The sequence below is a fragment of the Hemibagrus wyckioides genome, linkage group LG01, assembly GCF_019097595.1.
Source record: "Hemibagrus wyckioides isolate EC202008001 linkage group LG01, SWU_Hwy_1.0, whole genome shotgun sequence".
Lineage (NCBI taxonomy): Eukaryota > Metazoa > Chordata > Actinopteri > Siluriformes > Bagridae > Hemibagrus > Hemibagrus wyckioides.
In genome coordinates this window covers 1241120-1264679 of record NC_080710.1, presented here as the reverse complement: position 1 = coordinate 1264679, position 23560 = coordinate 1241120, and the positions used below count along the sequence as shown (strand labels likewise).

General features: G+C 42.9%; 1 protein-coding gene across 1 annotated transcript in view; it reads right to left on the bottom strand.

Annotated features, from left to right (window-relative positions):
• Window positions 1-23284, bottom strand: part of LOC131360532 (F-actin-uncapping protein LRRC16A-like) — an 87930-nt gene extending 64646 nt beyond the window's left edge. Inside the window, exons 1-3 of the mRNA XM_058401099.1 lie at window positions 23147-23284; window positions 22661-22820; window positions 21935-22056 (exon numbers count right to left, since the gene is read on the bottom strand). Of these exons, the coding sequence (XP_058257082.1) occupies window positions 21935-22056; window positions 22661-22820; window positions 23147-23284 (420 nt within the window). The remainder of the gene's footprint in view (window positions 1-21934; window positions 22057-22660; window positions 22821-23146) is intronic.
• Between the last annotated feature and the right edge of the window lie 276 nt (window positions 23285-23560).

The following is a 23560-nucleotide window of genomic DNA, read 5'->3' as shown; positions in this document are numbered from 1 at the left end:
ACAGAACAAATACACAATAACACAAAGATACACAACAACAACAACACAACAGAACAAATACACAATAACACAAAGATACACAACAACAACACAACAGAACAAATACACAATAACACAAAGATACACAACAACAACACAACAGAACAAATACACAATAACGCAAAGATACACAACAACAACACAACAGAACAAATACACAATAACACAAAGATATGCAACAACAACACAACAGAACAAATACACAATAACACAAAGATACACAACAACACAACAGAACAAATACACAATAACACAAAGATACTCAACAACAACACAACAGAACAAATACACAATAACACAAAGATACACAACAACAACAACACAACAGAACAAATACACAATAACACAAAGATACGCAACAACAACACAACAGAACAAATACACAATAACACAAAGATACGCAACAACAACACAACAGAACAAATACACAATAACACAAAGATACACAACAACAACACAACAGAACAAATACACAATAACATAAAGATACACAACAACAACAACACAACAGAACAAATACACAATAACACAAAGATACGCAACAACAACACAACAGAACAAATACACAATAACATAAAGATACACAACAACAACAACACAACAGAACAAATACACAATAACACAAAGATACACAACAACAACACAACAGAACAAATACAAAATAACATAAAGATACACAACAACAACACAACAGAACAAATACACAATAACACAAAGATACACAACAACAACACAACAGAACAAATACACAATAACACAAAGATACACAACAAATACCCTTCAGAAACCGAACAAAATGAAGAGAGTGTAAAAGTGAGTAATAATGACAGTCCTGTACTCCACATGACTCTCCTCTCTAACCCTCTACACTGCAGTACATCACTCACTTATCTGACTAAGACATGTGTTTAATTAGCCAGTGGCTAGTAAATATAACGATTTTACTCACCTGTCATTAAGTTAGATGCTAATAGTAAATTCAGCGCAGATATCATTTCACTTCCTGCTCAGTCTGCAGTAAACACCCTCTGTCGCTGTCTCACACACACACACACACACACACACACAAATGGATGCAAAAAAAGAGAAAATTCCAGTCTGAATAGAAAATGCTTGATAATTCTTTGTTTTCAAGCACAAAGAATAGTAAAGAGTCAAGTTCTGTGCAGATATTCAGGCACCCCAGCCAAGCACATCACATGTGGTGGGTTTATTGGAAAAGTGAACATTCCAGACTCAGTGGCTGTCAGAGTTTGATTGGCTTTTGTATGATGAGGAGGAAAATGTTATGAAATGTAAGTACTGTAGTAGAAAACCTAGCTTAGCCACAAAAACAGACTTTGTGTCAGTTTCAAACATGAAAATCTCACAGCGCACTCCAACAGCACACGACACGCATCCTGTCACGAGAGTGTAATGGCTTCAAGCAAAGACCCTGAGGAACCTGCCATCGTGAGAGGATACCAGACTCAACATAAACAGAGTGAGAGTGCAGAGAGACAAGAGCTTTCTGTAAAAATGAATACAGCATATTACAGGGGTTGGACAATGAAACTGAAACACTGGCTAATTTAGTGTTGGAGGTTTCATGGCTAAATTTGACCAGCCTGGTGGCCAATCTTCATTGATTGCACATTCCACCAGTAAGAGCAGAGTGTGAAGGTTTAATTAGCAGAGTAATAGCACAGTTTTGCTTAAAATATTGCAATGCACACAACATTATGGGAGACATATCAGAGTTCAAAAGAGGACGAATTGTTGGTGCACGTCTCTCTGGTGCATCTGTGACTAAGACAGCAAGTCTTTGTGATGTATCAAGAGCCACGGTATCCAGGGTAATGTCAGCATACCACCAAGAAGGACGAACCACATCCAACAGGAGTAACTGTGGACGCAAGAGGAAGCTGTCTGAAAGGGATGTCCGGGTGCTAACCCGGATTGTATCCAAAAAACATAAAACCACAGCTGCCCAACTCACTGCAGAATTAAATGTGCACCTGAACTCTCCTGTTTCCACCAAAACTGTCCGTCGGGAGCTCCACAGGGTCAGTGTACATGGCCGGGCTGCTATAGCCAAACCTTTGGTCACTCGTGCCAATGCCAAACCTCGGTTTCAATGGTGCCAGCAGCGAAAATCTTGGGCTGTGGACAATGTGAAACATGTATTGTTCTCTGATGAGTCCACCTTCACTGTCTTTCCCACATCCGGGAGAGTTACGGTGTGGAGAAGCCCCAAAGAAGCGTACCACCCAGACTGTTACATGCCCAGAGTGAAGCATGGGGGTGGATCAGTGATGGTTTGGGCTGCAATATCATGGCATTCCCTAGGCCCAATACTTGTGCTAGATGGGCACGTCACTGCCAAGGACTACCGAACCATTCTGGAGGACCATGTGCACCCAATGGTTCAAACATTGTATCCTGAAGGCGGTGCCGTGTATCAGGATGATAATGCACCAATACACACAGCAAGACTGGTGACAGAGTGGTTTGATGAACATGAAAGTGAAGTTGAACATCTCCCATGGCCTGCACAGTCACCAGATCTAAATATTATTGAGCCACTTTGGGGTGTTTTGGAGGAAGCGAGTCAGGAAACATTTTCCTCCACCAGCATCACGTAGTTTCCTGGCCACTTCTCTGGAAGAAGAATGGCTCAAAATCCCTCTGGCCACTGTGCAGGACTTGTATCTGTCATTCCCAAGACGAATTGATGCTGTATTGGCCACAAAAGGAGGCCCTACACCATACTAATGAATTATTGTGGTCTAAAACCAGGCGTTTCAGTTTCATTGTCCAACCCCTGTATATCACAAAGGAGGAGTTGAGTTTCAGTCAGATGAAGCCGCTAAATATGCTGCAGAAAAAATCATGTTATAATGATGTCCACGGCGCTGAACTCATTTCAAATACTGTGGCAGATTTACAGGATACAGAGTACGGATGCCACAATACTCAATATAATATTGAAGCATTCGGTACGACCTCCACGGTTCAATACACATGTGAACCGCGTTTTTTTCTTTAAACCAATAATAACCATGGGTTTTTTGGAAAAAAAAAATTTGTTTTTTTTTTTTTTTCTTCATGTGCTCTATTACTCTCTGTACCTCCTGTGTGTGTTTATTACTCTCTGAACCTCCTGTGTGTGTTTATTACTCTCTGAACCTCCTGTGTGTTTATTACTCTCTGTACCTCCTGTATGTTTATTACTCTCTGTACCTCCTGTTGGTGTTTATTACTCTCTGTACCTCCTGTTGGTGTTTATTACTCTCTGTACCTCCTGTGTGTTTATTACTCTCTGTACCTCCTGTGTGTTTATTACTCTCTGTACCTCCTGTTGGTGTTTATTACTCTCTGTACCTCCTGTTGGTGTTTATTACTCTCTGAACCTCCTGTTGGTGTTTATTACTCTCTGAACCTCCTGTGTGTGTTTATTACTCTCTGAACCTCCTGTGTGTTTATTACTCTCTGAACCTCCTGTGTGTTTATTACTCTCTGTACCTCCTGTGTGTTTATTACTCTCTGAACCTCCTGTTGGTGTTTATTACTCTCTGTACCTCCTGTGTGTTTATTACTCTCTGTACCTCCTGTTGGTGTTTATTACTCTCTGTACCTCCTGTGTGTTTATTACTCTCTGTACCTCCTGTGTGTTTATTACTCTCTGTACCTCCTGTGTGTTTATTACTCTCTGAACCTCCTGTGTGTTTATTACTCTCTGAACCTCCTGTGTGTTTATTACTCTCTGAACCTCCTGTTGGTGTTTATTACTCTCTGTACCTCCTGTTGGTGTTTATTACTCTCTGTACCTCCTGTGTGTTTATTACTCTCTGAACCTCCTGTTGGTGTTTATTACTCTCTGTACCTCCTGTTGGTGTTTATTACTCTCTGTACCTCCTGTTGGTGTTTATTACTCTCTGTACCTCCTGTTGGTGTTTATTACTCTCTGTACCTCCTGTGTGTTTATTACTCTCTGTACCTCCTGTGTGTTTATTACTCTCTGAACCTCCTGTGTGTGTTTATTACTCTCTGTACCTCCTGTGTGTGTTTATTACTCTCTGAACCTCCTGTGTGTTTATTACTCTCTGAACCTCCTGTGTGTTTATTACTCTCTGAACCTCCTGTTGGTGTTTATTACTCTCTGTACCTCCTGTGTGTGTTTATTACTCTCTGAACCTCCTGTGTGTGTTTATTACTCTCTGTACCTCCTGTGTGTTTATTACTCTCTGAACCTCCTGTGTGTGTTTATTACTCTCTGTACCTCCTGTGTGTGTTTATTACTCTCTGAACCTCCTGTGTGTTTATTACTCTCTGAACCTCCTGTGTGTTTATTACTCTCTGTACCTCCTGTGTGTTTATTACTCTCTGTACCTCCTGTGTGTTTATTACTCTCTGTACCTCCTGTGTGTTTATTACTCTCTGTACCTCCTGTGTGTTTATTACTCTCTGAACCTCCTGTGTGTTTATTACTCTCTGAACCTCCTGTGTGTGTTTATTACTCTCTGTACCTCCTGTGTGTTTATTACTCTCTGAACCTCCTGTGTGTGTTTATTACTCTCTGTACCTCCTGTGTGTGTTTATTACTCTCTGAACCTCCTGTGTGTTTATTACTCTCTGAACCTCCTGTGTGTGTTTATTACTCTCTGTACCTCCTGTGTGTTTATTACTCTCTGTACCTCCTGTGTGTGTTTATTACTCTCTGAACCTCCTGTTGGTGTTTATTACTCTCTGTACCTCCTGTGTGTGTTTATTACTCTCTGAACCTCCTGTGTGTGTTTATTACTCTCTGTACCTCCTGTGTGTTTATTACTCTCTGTACCTCCTGTGTGTGTTTATTACTCTCTGAACCTCCTGTGTGTTTATTACTCTCTGAACCTCCTGTGTGTTTATTACTCTCTGTACCTCCTGTGTGTGTTGACACTCCTCTGAACCTCCTGTTGGTGTTTATTACTCTCTGAACCTCCTGTGTGTGTTTATTACTCTCTGAACCTCCTGTGTGTGTTTATTACTCTCTGTACCTCCTGTGTGTTTATTACTCTCTGTACCTCCTGTGTGTGTTTATTACTCTCTGTACCTCCTGTGTGTTTATTACTCTCTGAACCTCCTGTGTGTTTATTACTCTCTGAACCTCCTGTGTGTGTTTATTACTCTCTGTACCTCCTGTGTGTGTTTATTACTCTCTGTACCTCCTGTGTGTGTTTATTACTCTCTGTACCTCCTGTGTGTTTATTACTCTCTGTACCTCCTGTGTGTGTTTATTACTCTCTGAACCTCCTTTGTGTGTTTATTACTCTCTGAACCTCCTGTGTGTGTTTATTACTCTCTGAACCTCCTGTGTGTGTTTATTACTCTCTGTACCTCCTGTGTGTGTTTATTACTCTCTGTACCTCCTGTGTGTTTATTACTCTCTGTACCTCCTGTGTGTTTATTACTCTCTGTACCTCCTGTGTGTTTATTACTCTCTGTACCTCCTGTGTGTGTTTGCCTGTACTGTATGTCTACGTGCTGAGACAGACACACCTCCCCGTGAGTAAATATCCAATCAGTGAGCGCTAAAGTTAGGGGCGGTGACCATGCTTGTGATGCTGGTGTCAGATTTCACTCTAACCCTGGAGAGAGGTGAAGTGAGACAGGAACACGAGGAAGCAGCTCTGTGATTCAGATCTGTGGTGTGGGGACATTTGTTGTTGACCATGATGCCGATGAAACAAAAACGCTAAACAGAACATGACTGTGTTTAAGCAGTGTTCCACACGAGTTAGATACGGACATGGAAATACTTCAACATGACCACACATCTACAGCTCCATCACCCAGAGATATCACTGTGTGGAAGCGGGAGCCTTTTTTCCTGACCTCTACAAAAAAACACGCAAAAAATTGAAAACGCTTTGGATAAAGCACAAAGTCTTGCTCTAATAACAGATAGCTGGACCTCGGGGGTAACAGAGTTATCTCACAGTGACTGGTCATTACAGAGAGTTACCTCACAGTGACTGGTCATTACAGAGAGTTATCTCACCATGACTGGTCATTACAGAGAGTTATCAACGTGACTGGTCATTACAGAGAGTTATCTCACCGTGACTGGTCATTACAGAGAGTTATCTCACAGTGACTGGTCATTACAGAGAGTTATCTCACAGTGACTGGTCATTACAGAGAGTTATCTCACCATGACTGGTCATTACAGAGAGTTATCAATGTGACTGGTCATTACAGAGAGTTATCTCACCATGACTGGTCATTACAGAGAGTTATCTCACCGTGACTGGTCATTACAGAGAGTTATCTCACAGTGACTGGTCATTACAGAGAGTTATCTCACAGTGACTGGTCATTACAGAGAGTTATCAATGTGACTGGTCATTACAGAGAGTTATCTCACAGTGACTGGTCATTACAGAGAGTTATCTCACAGTGACTGGTCATTACAGAGAGTTATCAATGTGACTGGTCATCACAGAGAGTTATCTCACAGTGACTGGTCATTACAGAGAGTTATCTCACCCTGACTGGTCATTACAGAGAGTTATCTCACAGTGACTGGTCATTACAGAGAGTTATCTCACAGTGACTGGTCATTACAGAGAGTTATCTCACAGTGACTGGTCATTACAGAGAGTTATCTCACAGTGACTGGTCATTACAGAGAGTTATCTCACAGTGACTGGTCATTACAGAGAGTTATCAATGTGACTGGTCATTACAGAGAGTTATCTCACAGTGACTGGTCATTACAGAGAGTTATCTCACAGTGACTGGTCATTACAGAGAGTTATCAATGTGACTGGTCATTACAGAGAGTTATCTCACAGTGACTGGTCATTACAGAGAGTTATCTCACTGTGACTGGTCATTACAGAGAGTTATCTCACAGTGACTGGTCATTACAGAGAGTTATCTCACTGTGACTGCTCATTACAGAGAGTTATCTCACAGTGACTGCTCATTACAGAGAGTTATCTCACAGTGACTGGTCATTACAGAGAGTTATCTCACTGTGACTGCTCATTACAGAGAGTTATCTCACAGTGACTGGTCATTACAGAGAGTTATCTCACTGTGACTGGTCATTACAGAGAGTTATCTCACAGTGACTGGTCATTACAGAGAGTTATCTCACTGTGACTGCTCATTACAGAGAGTTATCTCACAGTGACTGCTCATTACAGAGAGTTATCTCACTGTGACTGGTCATTACAGAGAGTTATCTCACAGTGACTGGTCATTACAGAGAGTTATCTCACTGTGACTGCTCATTACAGAGAGTTATCTCACAGTGACTGGTCATTACAGAGAGTTATCTCACTGTGACTGGTCATTACAGAGAGTTATCTCACAGTGACTGGTCATTACAGAGAGTTATCTCACTGTGACTGCTCATTACAGAGAGTTATCTCACAGTGACTGCTCATTACAGAGAGTTATCTCACAGTGACTGGTCATTACAGAGAGTTATCTCACAGTGACTGCTCATTACAGAGAGTTATCTCACAGTGACTGCTCATTACAGAGAGTTATCTCACAGTGACTGGTCATTACAGAGAGTTATCTCACTGTGACTGGTCATTACAGAGAGTTATCTCACAGTGACTGGTCATTACAGAGAGTTATCTCACTGTGACTGCTCATTACAGAGAGTTATCTCACAGTGACTGCTCATTACAGAGAGTTATCTCACAGTGACTGGTCATTACAGAGAGTTATCTCACTGTGACTGGTCATTACAGAGAGTTATCTCACTGTGACTGGTCATTACAGAGAGTTATCTCACAGTGACTGGTCATTACAGAGAGTTATCTCACAGTGACTGGTCATTACAGAGAGTTATCTCACCCTGACTGGTCATTACAGAGAGTTATCTCACAGTGACTGGTCATTACAGAGAGTTATCTCACAGTGACTGGTCATTACAGAGAGTTATCTCACCCTGACTGGTCATTACAGAGAGTTATCTCACAGTGACTGGTCATTACAGAGAGTTATCTCCCCGTGACTGGTCATTACAGAGAGTTATCTCACCCTGACTGGTCATTACAGAGAGTTATCTCACAGTGACTGGTCATTACAGAGAGTTATCTCACCCTGACTGGTCATTACAGAGAGTTATCTCACAGTGACTGGTCATTACAGAGAGTTATCTCACAGTGACTGGTCATTACAGAGAGTTATCTCACAGTGACTGGTCATTACAGAGAGTTATCTCACCATGACTGGTCATTACAGAGAGTTATCTCACAGTGACTGGTCATTACAGAGAGTTATCTCACAGTGACTGGTCATTACAGAGAGTTATCTCACTGTGACTGGTCATTACAGAGAGTTATCTCACAGTGACTGGTCATTACAGAGAGTTATCTCACTGTGACTGCTCATTACAGAGAGTTATCTCACAGTGACTGCTCATTACAGAGAGTTATCAATGTGACTGGTCATTACAGAGAGTTATCTCACTGTGACTGGTCATTACAGAGAGTTATCTCACTGTGACTGGTCATTACAGAGAGTTATCTCACAGTGACTGGTCATTACAGAGAGTTATCTCACAGTGACTGGTCATTACAGAGAGTTATCTCACCGTGACTGGTCATTACAGAGAGTTATCTCACAGTGACTGGTCATTACAGAGAGTTATCTCACAGTGACTGGTCATTACAGAGAGTTATCTCACCCTGACTGGTCATTACAGAGAGTTATCTCACAGTGACTGGTCATTACAGAGAGTTATCTCACCCTGACTGGTCATTACAGAGAGTTATCTCACAGTGACTGGTCATTACAGAGAGTTATCTCACCATGACTGGTCATTACAGAGAGTTATCAACGTGACTGGTCATTACAGAGAGTTATCTCACCGTGACTAGTCATTACAGAGAGTTATCTCACCGTGACTGGTCATTACAGAGAGTTATCTCACAGTGACTGGTCATTACAGAGAGTTATCTCACAGTGACTGGTCATTACAGAGAGTTATCTCACAGTGACTGGTCATTACAGAGAGTTATCTCACAGTGACTGGTCATTACAGAGAGTTATCTCACAGTGACTGGTCATTACAGAGAGTTATCAATGTGACTGGTCATCACAGAGAGTTATCTCACCGTGACTGGTCATTACAGAGAGTTATCTCACCGTGACTGGTCATTACAGAGAGTTATCTCACAGTGACTGGTCATTACAGAGAGTTATCTCACCGTGACTGGTCATTACAGAGAGTTATCAACGTGACTGGTCATTACAGAGAGTTATCTCACAGTGACTGGTCATTACAGAGAGTTATCTCACTGTGACTGGTCATTACAGAGAGTTATCTCACTGTGACTGGTCATTACAGAGAGTTATCTCACAGTGACTGGTCATTACAGAGAGTTATCAATGTGACTGGTCATTACAGAGAGTTATCTCACAGTGACTGGTCATTACAGAGAGTTATCTCACAGTGACTGGTCATTACAGAGAGTTATCAATGTGACTGGTCATTACAGAGAGTTATCTCACAGTGACTGGTCATTACAGAGAGTTATCTCACCGTGACTGGTCATTACAGAGAGTTATCTCACCCTGACTGGTCATTACAGAGAGTTATCTCACAGTGACTGGTCATTACAGAGAGTTGTCTCACAGTGACTGGTCATTACAGAGAGTTATCTCACAGTGACTGGTCATTACAGAGAGTTATCAACGTGACTGGTCATTACAGAGAGTTATCTCACAGTGACTGGTCATTACAGAGAGTTATCTCACCGTGACTGGTCATTACAGAGAGTTATCAACGTGACTGGTCATTACAGAGAGTTATCTCACAGTGACTGGTCATTACAGAGAGTTATCTCACCCTGACTGGTCATTACAGAGAGTTATCTCACAGTGACTGGTCATTACAGAGAGTTATCTCACAGTGACTGGTCATTACAGAGAGTTGTCTCACAGTGACTGGTCATTACAGAGAGTTATCTCACAGTGACTGGTCATTACAGAGAGTTATCTCACAGTGACTGGTCATTACAGAGAGTTATCAATGTGACTGGTCATTACAGAGAGTTATCTCACAGTGACTGGTCATTACAGAGAGTTATCTCACAGTGACTGGTCATTACAGAGAGTTATCTCACAGTGACTGGTCATTACAGAGAGTTATCTCACCATGACTGGTCATTACAGAGAGTTATCAATGTGACTGGTCATTACAGAGAGTTATCTCACAGTGACTGGTCATTACAGAGAGTTATCTCACAGTGACTGGTCATTACAGAGAGTTATCTCACAGTGACTGGTCATTACAGAGAGTTATCTCACCGTGACTGGTCATTACAGAGAGTTATCTCACAGTGACTGGTCATTACAGAGAGTTATCTCACAGTGACTGGTCATTACAGAGAGTTATCTCACAGTGACTGGTCATTACAGAGAGTTATCTCACAGTGACTGGTCATTACAGAGAGTTATCTCACAGTGACTGGTCATTACAGAGAGTTATCTCACAGTGACTGGTCATTACAGAGAGTTATCTCACAGTGACTGGTCATTACAGAGAGTTATCTCACAGTGACTGGTCATTACAGAGAGTTATCTCACAGTGACTGGTCATTACAGAGAGTTATCTCACAGTGACTGGTCATTACAGAGAGTTATCTCACAGTGACTGGTCATTACAGAGAGTTATCTCACCGTGACTGGTCATTACAGAGAGTTATCTCACAGTGACTGGTCATTACAGAGAGTTATCTCACAGTGACTGGTCATTACAGAGAGTTATCTCACAGTGACTGGTCATTACAGAGAGTTATCTCACAGTGACTGGTCATTACAGAGAGTTATCTCACCGTGACTGGTCATTACAGAGCGGATTGGGAATAAAGAGCGCCGTCCTCCAAACCCGTCTCCTGTAATAAAGTCATACAGGCGCTAATTTTTATATCTCACTAGTTTCAGTACACTTTCATTGTTAGTTGAATTTTGCATTTAAGTAAAATAAAGAGAATTGCAACTAAAACCAGTTTTTTTTCTTCTTAACATACTTACTGTTCCTGTCACCTAAACAAAGAATAATGGAAAAAAACCTTTAATTTGCCAAGCCATCAGAACCGAAAACCGTGGGTAAAAACCGCAGTACGTATTGAACCGTGGGTTAACTGTATTGTTGCATCCCTAATACAGAGGCAAATAAAATGAAAAAGTCCAGTTACATATCAGTCATGATCGATGGTGCAACAGATTCTTCTGTGACAGAACATGAAGCTCTCTCTATGCCAGGTATTGACAGTGGTGGACTGTCAGGGTCAGTAGGTCCTTCTCTGCTGGCCTAAACAGCAGTGATCTGAATCACTGACTTGCATTTTAATATATTTAATATATTTTTCCATGAATGTGTATTAAATTATTCCCAATAGTCTATTCTCTACATTTCATAGCTTTTCTCTTGGTTGCGCTGCTTCCAGTAGTGTATATTTATGAGAAGAGTGTTTATCCAATCATATTTCAGACAGTGGATGACATCATGTGCTGCCCGGCCTTAAGGCCTTCAGAATCAAGCTTAAAATAAGTGGCAATGAAACTGTTCCATTAACCAATCAGATTTCGAGTTGGCATCACTGGGGCCATCTAGCAGGCATATGATTACGTCAGCAATTTCCTGTCCTTTGACTGGATAATTGGAGTAGTCAGAGGCAGCAACCCGCCCATATACATTGTTTCTATATTCGCTGCATCTCATTTCGGATGCTGCGTCCTCCAGAGATTGCAGTTTGCTGCATACGGCATCAAGAATGTCTTTTTGGAGAAAGACACCGTAATGAAATGGACTATACCTTTCTACATTTCCTGGAGAAATACTGTAGACTAATTTCTTTTTTACTTTGCTATTTAACGGTTGATTAGTATCTATTGCCATGCCGTCCAGGGCGATTTTCAATTTAGGGGGGGCTCGGCCCCCAATGAGGGTATAATAGTAAAAAAAATAAATAAATAAATAAAATTAAGGTTTGACTAACAGGGTAGGATGCTAAACTTATTGCAGCATTCCACTGTATAGCATAGATGTGTATAACATTTGAGTACTGAACAAGCCAAATACGAGTCTTCCTGATCACACACACACACACACACACACTCACACACACACACACACACACACACACTCACACACACACACACACACACACACACACTCACACACACACACACACACACACACACACACTTGTCCTCTGATCCTCGCTCTGCAACGCTGCGGTCTGTGGATTGAAGAACGCGCTGAAATGACGGGGAGGAGCCAAAGTGGTTTCATATGAAATTTAAAGGGGACTGAGGCGATCAAGAATTTGTGTACAGTTTATGGAGATTTGCAGAATTTTAGGAGGGCTGAGTAGAAAATGGCCTAGCGACGACCATGGTGATCATGTAGAGGTGGATTAATTCAGGAAGGACACCAGTGAAGGCATAGGTATGAATTGCATGGGCTGCCACTGGGTATTGACATGATGGGCTGTTAGGGATCAGGGTCTCTGTCACAGAGCTGTCACATGCTCATGCTGATGGTGTGACTGACTGCATTCACTCCTCATGGTCAACATTTGGACAAGGACAACTGGCACTTGATTTGGAAAACCTACCATTTCGGCCCAAAGAGCCACAGAGAACTTGGATAATTGGATAATTGGAGATCTAGGTTCTACAAACCAAAGCCACATGCAACCATAAAGAATCATTCAGACAGATAAAGTATGTTTTAAATCTAGCCATGGGGTCACAGTCCAGTGACTTCTGTGCCGGTCCCAAGCCCGGATAAATAGAGAGGGTTGTGTCAGGAAGGGCATCAGGCATAAAACATTGCCAAATTTAACTATGTGAATCGTAAGTATTCTGAATTTCATACAGGATCGGTCGAGGCCCGGGTTAACAACGACCGCCATCGGTGCCGTTGACCTACAGGGCGCTGGTGGAAATTGGGCTACTGTTGGTCAAAGAAGTAGAGGAGGGAGGAGAGTGTGCAGACAGAGAGAGAAGAGGAATGAGAATAGGAACTCTGAATGTTGGTACTATGACAGGGAAAGGTAGAGAGCTGGCTGATATGATGGAGAGAAGGAAGGTGGATATACTGTGTGTACAGGAGACCAGGTGGAAGGGTAGCAAGGCTCGTAGTATAGGAACAGGATTCAAGCTGTTTTATTATGGTGTGGATAGTAAGAGAAATGGGGAAGGTGTGGTCCTGAAGGAGGAGTTTGTGAGGAATGTTCTGGAGGTGATGAGAGTGTCAGACAGGGTGATGAGTCTGAAGTTAGAGGTTGAAGGGGTGATGTTGAATGTTGTTAGTGGTTATGCCCCACAGGTAGGTTGTGAGTTAGAGGAGAAAGAGAGATTCTGGAGTGAATTAGATGAGGTGATAGAGAGAATATTAGACAGAAGTTGAGGCAGGCTCTGGGTGGTCAGGTAGTGCTGCCAGATGAATACAGCAGAAGTGATCAGGGAGACAGGAAGAAAGGTGCTGGGTGTTTCATCTGGAAGGAGGAAAGAAGATAAGGAGACTTGGTGGTGGAATGTGGAAGTTCAGGATAGTATTCAGAGGAAGAGGTTAGCCAAGAAAAAGTGGGACATGGACAGGACTGAAGAGAATAGACAGGAATACAAGGAGTTACAGCACAGAGTGAAGAGGGAGGTGTCTAAGGCCAAGCAGAAGGTGTATGATGAGTTGTAAACTACAGATGTGGCATTTGAAAATGCGCGCTTTTTCCCCCGGCCTGCCCCAATTCCGCCCGCAGTGTGCCGCGAGATTCTGCGAGTCGGCGCTTTGGTATTTAAATGTGTTGTACTTCACAGAATTTCCACCAGGTGGCACATTGTACAACTCTGGACAGAGCACATTATACAGTATAATGCAGTTCTTGTATATATATATATATATATATATATATATACATTCAAGATTCAAGATTCAAGAAGATTCAAGAAGCTTTTATTGTCATTTCAACCACATACAGCTGGCGCAGTACATAGTGAAATGAAACAACGTTTCTCCAGGACCTGGTGCTACATAAACATACAACAACAAGTTCAATACAAAACAACAAACACCACCACAGAGCTAGGACAGAAGTTTGTCTTAGCCACGTAAAGTGCACAGTGTGCAGCTAGGTGCAAACAGAGCATAGACAAGACAGTGCAAAAAAGACAATAAATACAAGAAAAACAACACAAAAGAACACAGGACACTTAGCGCTGAAAAGAAATAAAAGAACGTGTACTGGAATGTAAGTGAAATAAAATAGATAAAGTGAAATGATGTAAAAAAAAAATAAGTATTGTGCAAAAATATTGTGCAAAAATACACAGCAGCGGTTGAGGTAGTGCAAATAGAATAAACATAAATATAACTATAGCAGCGGATGACAGGTTGAGGTAGTGCAATAAATAATGAACAGTATAAATTATGTGTGTGTGTGTTTGTGTCCACACAGTCAAGAGAGAGTGTGTGTGTGTGTGTGAGAGAGACAGAGAGTTAATATACAGTTCAGTCCTGAGTGAGAGTGTGTGTGAGAGTGTAGAACAGTTCAGTCCCGGGTGTTGAGGAGCCTAATGGCTTGAGGAAAGAAACTGTTACACAGTCTGGTTGTGAGGCCCGAATGCTCCGGTACCTCTTTCCAGATGGCAGGAGGGTGAAGAGTGTGTGTGAGGGGTGTGTGGGGTCAGCCACAATGCTGTTGGCTTTGCGGATGCAGCGTGCGGTGTAAATGTCTGTGATAGAGGGGAGAGAGACTCCATGATCTTCTCAGCTGTCCTCACTATCCCCTGAAGGGTCTTGTGATCTGAGACGGTGCAGTTCCCAAACCAGGCAGTGATGCAGCTGCTCAGGACGCTCTCCATGGTCCCTCTGTAGAACACAGTCAGGATGGGGGGAGGGAGATGGGCTTTCCTCAGCCTCCTCAGGAAGTAGAGAATGGTCACTCTGTGCTCTCCTGAAGTCAACAACCATCTCTTTAGTCTTGTCGACGTTCAGGGAGAGGTTGTTGGCTCTGCACCAGGCTGTTAGATGTTGCACCTCCTCTCTGTATGCTGACTGATCATTCTTGCTGATGAGATCCACCACGGTCGTGTCATCGGCGAACTTGATGATGTGGTTGGAGCTGTGCATTGCTGCACAGTCGTGAGTCAGCAGAGTGAACAGCAATGGACTGAGCACACAGCCCTGAGGAGCTCCAGTGTTCAGTGTGGTGGTACTGGAGATACTGTTCCCGATCCGGACTGACTGAGGTCTCCCAGTCAGGAAATCCAGGATCCAGTTGCAGAGAGAGGGGTTCAGGCCCAGGAGACTCAGCTTCTTAATCAGCTGCTGAGGGATGATTGTGTTGAATGCTGAACTGAAATCTATGAACAGCATTCGAACGTAGGAGTCTTTACAGTCCAGGTGTGTGAGGGCCAGATGGAGGGTTGTGGTGATGGCGTCTTCCGTGGAACGGTTAGGACGATACGCAAACTGCAAGGGGTCCAGCGAGGGTGGTAGCTGTGACTTGATGTGCCTCATGACGAGCCTCTCGAAGCATTTCATCACGATTGGTGTGAGTGCGACGGGACGGTAGTCATTGAGGCAGGAAACCGTGGACTTCTTTGGCACAGGGACGAGGGTCGTTGTCTTGAGGCACGTAGGGATGATTGAGCTGCTCAGCGAGATGTTGAAGATGTCAGTGAAGACATCTGCTAGCTGCTCTGCACACTCCCTGAGAACTCTGCCAGGAATGTTGTCTGGTCCAGCAGACTTCCGTGGGTTAACTCTGCATAGAGTTCTCTTCACGTCAGCCGTGGTGAGACAGAGCACTGGGTCATTAGGAGGAGGGATGGTCTTCCTCGCTGTTGTGTTGTTCTGTGCCTCAAACCGAGCGTAGAAGTCGTTCAGCGCATCTGGAAGGGAGGCGTCACTGTCACAGGAAGGTGAAGTTGTCCTGTAGTTGGTGATCGTCTGAATGCCCTGCCACATGCGCCGGGAGTCTCTGCTGTTCTGGAAGTGGCCGTGGATTCTCTGGGCGTGTGCACACTTCGCCTCTCTGATGGCTCGGGACAGTTTGGCCCTTGCTGTTTTTAAGGCCGCCCTGTCCCCTGATCTGAAGGCAGAGTCTCTCGATTTCAGGAGAGCACGCACTTTCGCAGTCATCCACGGCATCCATTTATACATATACAATATATATATATTTCCCCCTGACTGTGTGAGTGTAAAGCTGAAAGTATTTTTATGTGCTTTGTATATACTTAATTACTCTGGTGTTGTCCTGCCATCTGCGCACAACTTTTTTTGTTCAACTTTAAAGATGCCTGTACAAAGATAAAAATTAAAATGGGAAACCTCTTGAGATTAAAGTCATTATAATGCAAAATTTAACTGGTAGTTATTCCAGAAAAAAAGTCAAGCTAAATAAAATTGTGACAAAGTAGTAATATTTCGCGAATAAAGTTAACACTATGAGAATAAAGTAAAAATCATGAGATTTGTAGCAATACGGCATTAAATTCGTAATATTTTGAGAATGATGTCATTATTTACATTAACGTGTTTAGAGTGATGAATAATATATTAGGCCTATTTGTGTATAGTGAATTTAATGTATGAATAAAACGACTTAATGCATTAAGCTACGTTGAGAATACGCATAAAAGTGAAACTTTACTCGTTACAGTTACTCTCACTGGAAAAAAGAATGGTTTATTGATCTACCTAAATAAATATGATATTTTAAAAATGTCAGAGACCGTCAAACATATTTAATTTTTTAAAAATCCACGAGAAAAGCTGATGGTGTGTCTGATCAAAAGAGATCCCGAGAAGATGGAACTGCACACCTTTTATCAAGATCGTGGGAGACAGAAGCAGAGCGAGTTACACCGGTCAGTAACGGAGGACGCAACCACGTCATCGGGGACAGAAACCTCCACTGATCAGATAAATGACACTGAGCACAGTCCTACTAAACCGCATATGGTAGCAGCATGGACGACGCTAGGCCATTTTTAGGTGGGCTTTAGCCCCCCTAACATTTCTATTCAGCCCTCCTAAAATTCTGCCATTCTCCGCTATGTTTTTTCCTTCCAGATCCTAGAGGATTTGCCACTTCAAATGCATCCTGGTACAAAACAAGAGCCAATGTGTCATTTGACTGAAAAATTGCATTTGATGCAATGTTGCTCCCATTCCATATGTCTTCCAAGATATCTTTTGACCTAGATGAGGATTTCATTTGCTGTTTATAGCAACATGACTGCTACATGACCAACTGACATTGAAAGAGTGACTTAAGTGTCTCTTTCACTGGAATGTACTGAAGAAAACATGCTTTTCCTGATGCATTCTGTCCAAGAAAAATAGGAACTGGCTCAACATATCTAAACTGACTTTTAAACACAGTTTTTCGTCTCTGGTCAGTTTTTAACGTGCCAGTGTTGCAAGCATGAAACAAGTCATTTGATTTTAGAACATTCAAAACATTCTTTCTCTCACCATCCGAGATACCCAACAGTGTCAGCTTTTCATCCAGACTATGAAGTAAATGAGACTAACTAATGTCATGCACTGACTGAAAGTCTTCAATAATAGACTGAATGACTGATGATGGAAGTAATATTTTAGCCTGCAGTTTTAAATAAAACAGGACTAAATGTTTTAAGAAAAGTGACTCATCAACTCTCTCTGGTAAAACCTCTGCTAGATCTTCCTCCATATGAGCCGGCATGGCCTCTGTCAGCTCTTCCTCTTGCATGGGAACATTCTTAGCTAGTTTATTTAATTCTGTCCCTGTCACTGTTACTGCCATTACATGTGTTTTAAGGGAAGATACTGCACATCCTTTGTGCATTCTTGACAAATGAGAAGTAAATGAAGATATAACTGTAAAACTTTTACAACACTGCTGAAAAGGACAAGAAACCACCTTGCCCTCTCTGATATGTAATTTCAAATGAGCTACTAAGACAGATAAATCATTACATCTAACACTGCAGAGCTCTCATTTTAAGGCCATTATTTTTCTGAAAGAATGACTTCAGTCAACAAAAGCACATCTAAACGAAACATTTGGGAGGCTCGAATGTATTTTCATATGTCTGACAAACGCAAGCTTGGTTAAGGAAACGTGATCATAATGGACACCGGATCATGCTTACTTACAGCTTTTAGCACTTAATGCTCGGGTAAAATCAATTCAAAGTCACGACTGGTCTAGTGACAGCAGCTGAATTAGTAATTATAGCACGTATAATGTGTTGATGTTCAGTTTGGTGGATAGCTGTACTAATAAAATTTAACAGCTTGTACAGAAGCAATAAGCCTTCGTGCTGCATTGACACGTGTAGCAAAAGTAACTGCACCTACCGTTAATACTGCCATGCAACGGAAAGTTTCTAAAATGCGTAATACTTTTCAAAAGTGTGTACCCTATCTAATCTACACTCTGAGTATGAGAATGCTGGACAAATAAAATGGTTACGATACCTGATGATTGTGGATTCCACAAAAAATAGCTTATGATGGATGAAAAGATCCTAGCAGCATGGAGTTCCCGCGTCATTGAAGTTCCCAAAATCCTTTGCAATTTGCAGTTAATTATTGTATTTTTCAACCAACCACAATAAACTACAACAGAAAGATTTTAAAATGTGTGAGCAATTGTTTTCAAAAGTGTGTTGACTATCTAATTTACATCTGAAGAAGGTGAGTGCTGGATAAATAGAATGATTACAATACCTGATGATTGTGGATTCCACAAAAAATAGATTCTGGTGGACGAAACAGCATAGCATTCTGTATCCTCCATGAACATCCCAAAAGCTTTTTTCGATTTGCAGTTAAATACTGTAAATCACAGTAATGCTGTTCCTTTTACAGTAATATGCAGTATTTCGAAAAAACAGTCGGAAACTTTAAAATAAATCCTGTAAATTTACATCAATTTGCTACAGTGTGTGTATAACATTTGAGTACTGAACAAGCCAAATACAAGTCTTCCTGATCTCTCTCTCTCTCTCTCTCACACACACACACACACACACACATACACACACACACACACTTGTCCTCTGATCCGCGGTCTGTGGATTGAAGAACGCGCTGAAAGACGGGAGGAGCTGAAGTCTGCCGCCGTTTTCATATGAAATTTAAAGGGGACTGAGAAGATCACCAATTTGTGTAGAGTTTATGGAGAATCACATAATTTTTAGGGTTGAGGCTGAGTAGAAATGGCCTAGCGAAGCCCATGCTCTACACAAATTGGTGATCTCCTCAGTCCCCTTTAAATTTCACATGAAAACGGCGGCTCTTCGGCTCCTCCCCGTCTTTCAGCGCGTTCTTCAATCCACAGACCGCGGCGTCACAGAGCGAGGATCAGAGGACAAGTGTGTGTGTGTGTGTGTGTGTGTGATCAGGAAGACTCGTATTTGGCTTGTTCAGTACTCAAATGTTTACCATCCTACCCTGTTAGTCAAACCTTTATTTTAATTAATTAAAGTATTTATTTTACTATCTACCCTCACTGGGGGCTGAGCCCCCCTTAAATGAAAATCCTAGAATCGCCCTTAAGTTAAATGGCTTCGACTTGGGGCGTAAATACATTCTAATGTAGCGGGCGTCAGTATTTAGGGACACATATCATCTGAAATATATGATCGATATGGAACAGAATAATACATGAGACCATTCAGCAACGGGTTAATGTTTATAATTGCGCCACCACCGGTCAGTGACGTCATGTTCCGGGAAAACTGAAGTTGTGTGGTTGGTGTCGGTCACAGCGCTGAGAGACTGCTGGTTTTGTTCCGGAAATTATTCATTTACAAATTAAGCACTGTTTGGGGGCAATATCCAGACTTGGACCAGGACCGACTGCAATATTTGAAGGGATAATGGACCGGTCTTTCTTCGAGGAAGCTATCATAAAAGAAAACCCCGCCCAATGTAATCACTCAATAAAAACCTTAAACTAATAAAAACGTGGTCTGATTGCATTAAATAAAAAATAAACATTATGCAGACTCTTCAGCTTGCTCATCATTTTGGTTAGAAAGTATTATACCGATTAAACTAACTAAAGACTAGATTGTGACATACAAAGGTAAGTTATTGTACAGTTTTATCCCCGAATTCGGCACCATGTTCTGACAATCTAACTCATGAGAGTAAACCCTCCACAACCCTAAAAGTCAGTGTGGGGGAAGCATTGTGGGGGAAGATCTCTCAGATCATCTGAACACCGCTCGAACCGGGTTTTACATGGAAATTACATTTAGCACCTCTTCAGGGAAGAAAGGCGAAGAGATCGCTTCAAAAACATCCTAAAACTTCCCCTGTTTTAATCCACTAACAAACATCCTGCTGTCTATGTATATTAATTTATGTTTAAGCTGTGAAACAATTAACAAACAATATTAAATCAGATAGTATATCAAAACTACTGTAGTAGGCGGAGGCTCCTGTAAAGCTTTTTTATATGCCATTTAATGTCTAAGAAATGCGCTTCATAAACTCGGGTGAATGTGGGAAGGAAGATTCAGAGCGCACGAGTTTACAGTACTGTACATAGCAGCGGGCTGCGGGAGGGAGACGCCGCAGTGATTATTAAACAGAGACCATGTTCAGATAGATAGATATATTTCATATTTAGAAGTGTTTTATAGAATATGTAAACGTGACATAAGATAATATATAAATGCTACAGTAACGGTCAAACGCGTATGATGTAAAAACTATTAATAACTGAGCCATAAAAATGTTAGAGCCATTTGACCAGTCCATAAACAAATTTTTATATATTGCTATAATATTATAACAATGGCTTAAAATAGATTTTAGGCACAATTAGTTTTATCCATTACACTCAAAACAAGTGCGTAAGTAGAAGAAGGGCGCTGTCTTTAGCACCTTTGAGGACAGTTTAAAGTCCTTCAGGCGTCTGAGATGATAAAGACACTGCTGGACCTTCTTCACCAGGGTGTTAATGTGACAGGACCATATGAGGTCTTGTGTGATGTAAACACTTAGGTACCAGAAACTGTCCACTCTCTCCGCTGGGGTCCCATCGATAGTGAGGTTGTGCTAAAGTCCACTATCAGCTCCTTAGTCTTGCTGACGTTCAGGAGGAGATTGTTGACCTGGCACCAAGTCTCCAGGTTTTTAATCTCCTCTAGGTAGGAGTCTCATCGTTATTGGAGATCAGGCCCACCACCACAGTTTCGTCCGCAAACTTCACGATGTTGGTGGAGCTGGAAGTGGCCACACAGTCAAAGGTGTACAGAGAGTACAGCAGGGGGCTCAGAACACAACCCTGGGGGGCTCCAGTGCTGAGGGTGAGTGTGGGTGAGACATGGTTGCCCACCCGTACTGCCTGAGGTCTGTCTCGCAGGAAGTTGGAGATCCATCGACACAGGGATGGGCCAAGGCCCAGGATCTTCAACTGAGTATGGAGGGAATTATGGTGTTAAATGCTGAACTTTAGTCAACAAACAGCATTTTGACATAATTCCCCCTTCTGCTGTCCAGATGGCTCAGGGCTGCATGATGGAGGTGTGCGATGGCGTCCTCAGTAGATCGGTTAGGACAGTACGCGAACTGTAGCGGGTCCAAGGTGTCAGGTAGAGAAGAAGTGATGAAGTCTCTGATGAGTCTTTCGAAGCACTTCATCACCACTGAGGTCAGGGCCACTGGACGGTAGTTGTTCAGGCAGGCGGGCTGGGGTTTCTTGGGGACAGGAACAATGGTGGACCGTTTGAAGCATGTCGGGATTGTAGACTGTTCCAGGGAGAGGTTGAAGATCTCAGTGAACACAGGAGCAAGCTGGTCAGCACAGGCCTTCAGGACCCGACCCGTGATGCCATCTGGTCCTGCTGCCTTCCTGGTATTCACTCTCCTGAATGCCTTTCTCACATCGTGCTCTGAGATGATGAGCGCGCTGTCCTCTCCGGCATGCTCCTCGTGTGTGCTGCCTATAGCGCTGTTAGTGCTCTGAGCTGCAGCCTCGAAGCGAGCATGAAAGGTGTTTAGCTCATCTGCCAGAGAAGCGTCTGCATTTGCTGATCTAGAAGATGGTGTTTTGTAGTCCGTCATAGTCCTTAGTCCCTGCCACAGACTCCTAGAGCCACTGTTGAAATTGTGACTCTAGTTTCTGTCCATAGCGTCGCTTCGCCTCCTTCACCACTCTGCACACGCTGTAGGATGCAGCTTTATACTCGTCCATGTTTCCACTGGCGAGCCCTGTGTTGTACACAGCTGAGCGGGATCTCAGGGAATCGTGGACCGATTTATCCACCCACGGCTTCTGATTTGGAAACGTTCTGATGATAGTCTTGTGAACTGTGTCATCCGCTAGTTTCCCGATGAATCCCGCAACCGCTTCCGTAAACATGTTGACGTCATCAGAGCTGCACCGGAACATGTCCCAGTCTGCGTCCTCCAGAGCGTCCTGCAGAGCATCCACCGATTGGTCCGTCCAGTGTAAGACCTCCCTCCAAGCCGGAACTTCCTGCTTGAGCCTTTGTTTATATTTCGGCATGAGGAAGATGGCGGCGTGGTCGGATTTCCCAAACAGTGGGCGAGATTGTGCCTTGTAGCCATCTCTGACTGTAGTGTAGCAGTGGTCCAGTGTCCTTTCACCCCTGGTGGGGCAGCTGATGTGTTGGTAAAAGTTTGGTGCTGTGCATTTGAGGTTGGCGCTGTTAAAGTCCCCCGCCACAATAAGCACAGCGTCCCGGTGTTGAGTCTGGTGCTGTGTGAGTGCTTCATGCAGCTCGCATAAAGCAGTGTCCGTGTCCGCCTGAGGCGGAATATAAACGGCACTGACTATGACAAATGTAAACTCCCGAGGAAGATAAAAAAGGACGACATTTGATGGTCAGTAGTTCCAGGTTGGGTGTGCAGGAGCGTGTGAGAGGAACAATGCTCGTGCTGTCGCACCAGCTGCTGTTCACCATTAAACACACGCCACCTCCTTTTGACTTCCCCAACTCCAGTGTCCTGTCCATGCGGTGAACCCGAAAAGAACTCGGCCAGCTGGATGGCGTGGTCTGGTACCGCTGGGTTCAGCCATGTCACGGTGAAGCAGAGGAGATTTCAGTCCCAAATGTCTCTCTGGAACTTTACCCTGGCCCTGAGGTCATTGAGCTTGTTCTCCAGTGACTGGACTTTGGCGAGCAGGATTCTAGGCAGAGGTGTGCGGTGTGCACGGGCTCTCAGCCTGTTCCTGCCTGTTTCCCTTGGGGCCGCTGCTTCGGGTCGCATCCTTTGTTGTCCCTCAGGATCTCACTCGGCCAGCTTGGATCCGGGGTCAAAAATGTCGAATTGTGAGTACATTGTACACCAATAGAAATAAGAGTATCTCTATTGTAATGAATGTACTCCATGTACATCACCACACACCATCACCACACACCATCACACATCACACACCATCATCATCACACACCATCATCATCACACACCATCACACACCATCATCACCACACACCATCACCACACACCATCATCACACACCATCATCACCACACACCATCACCA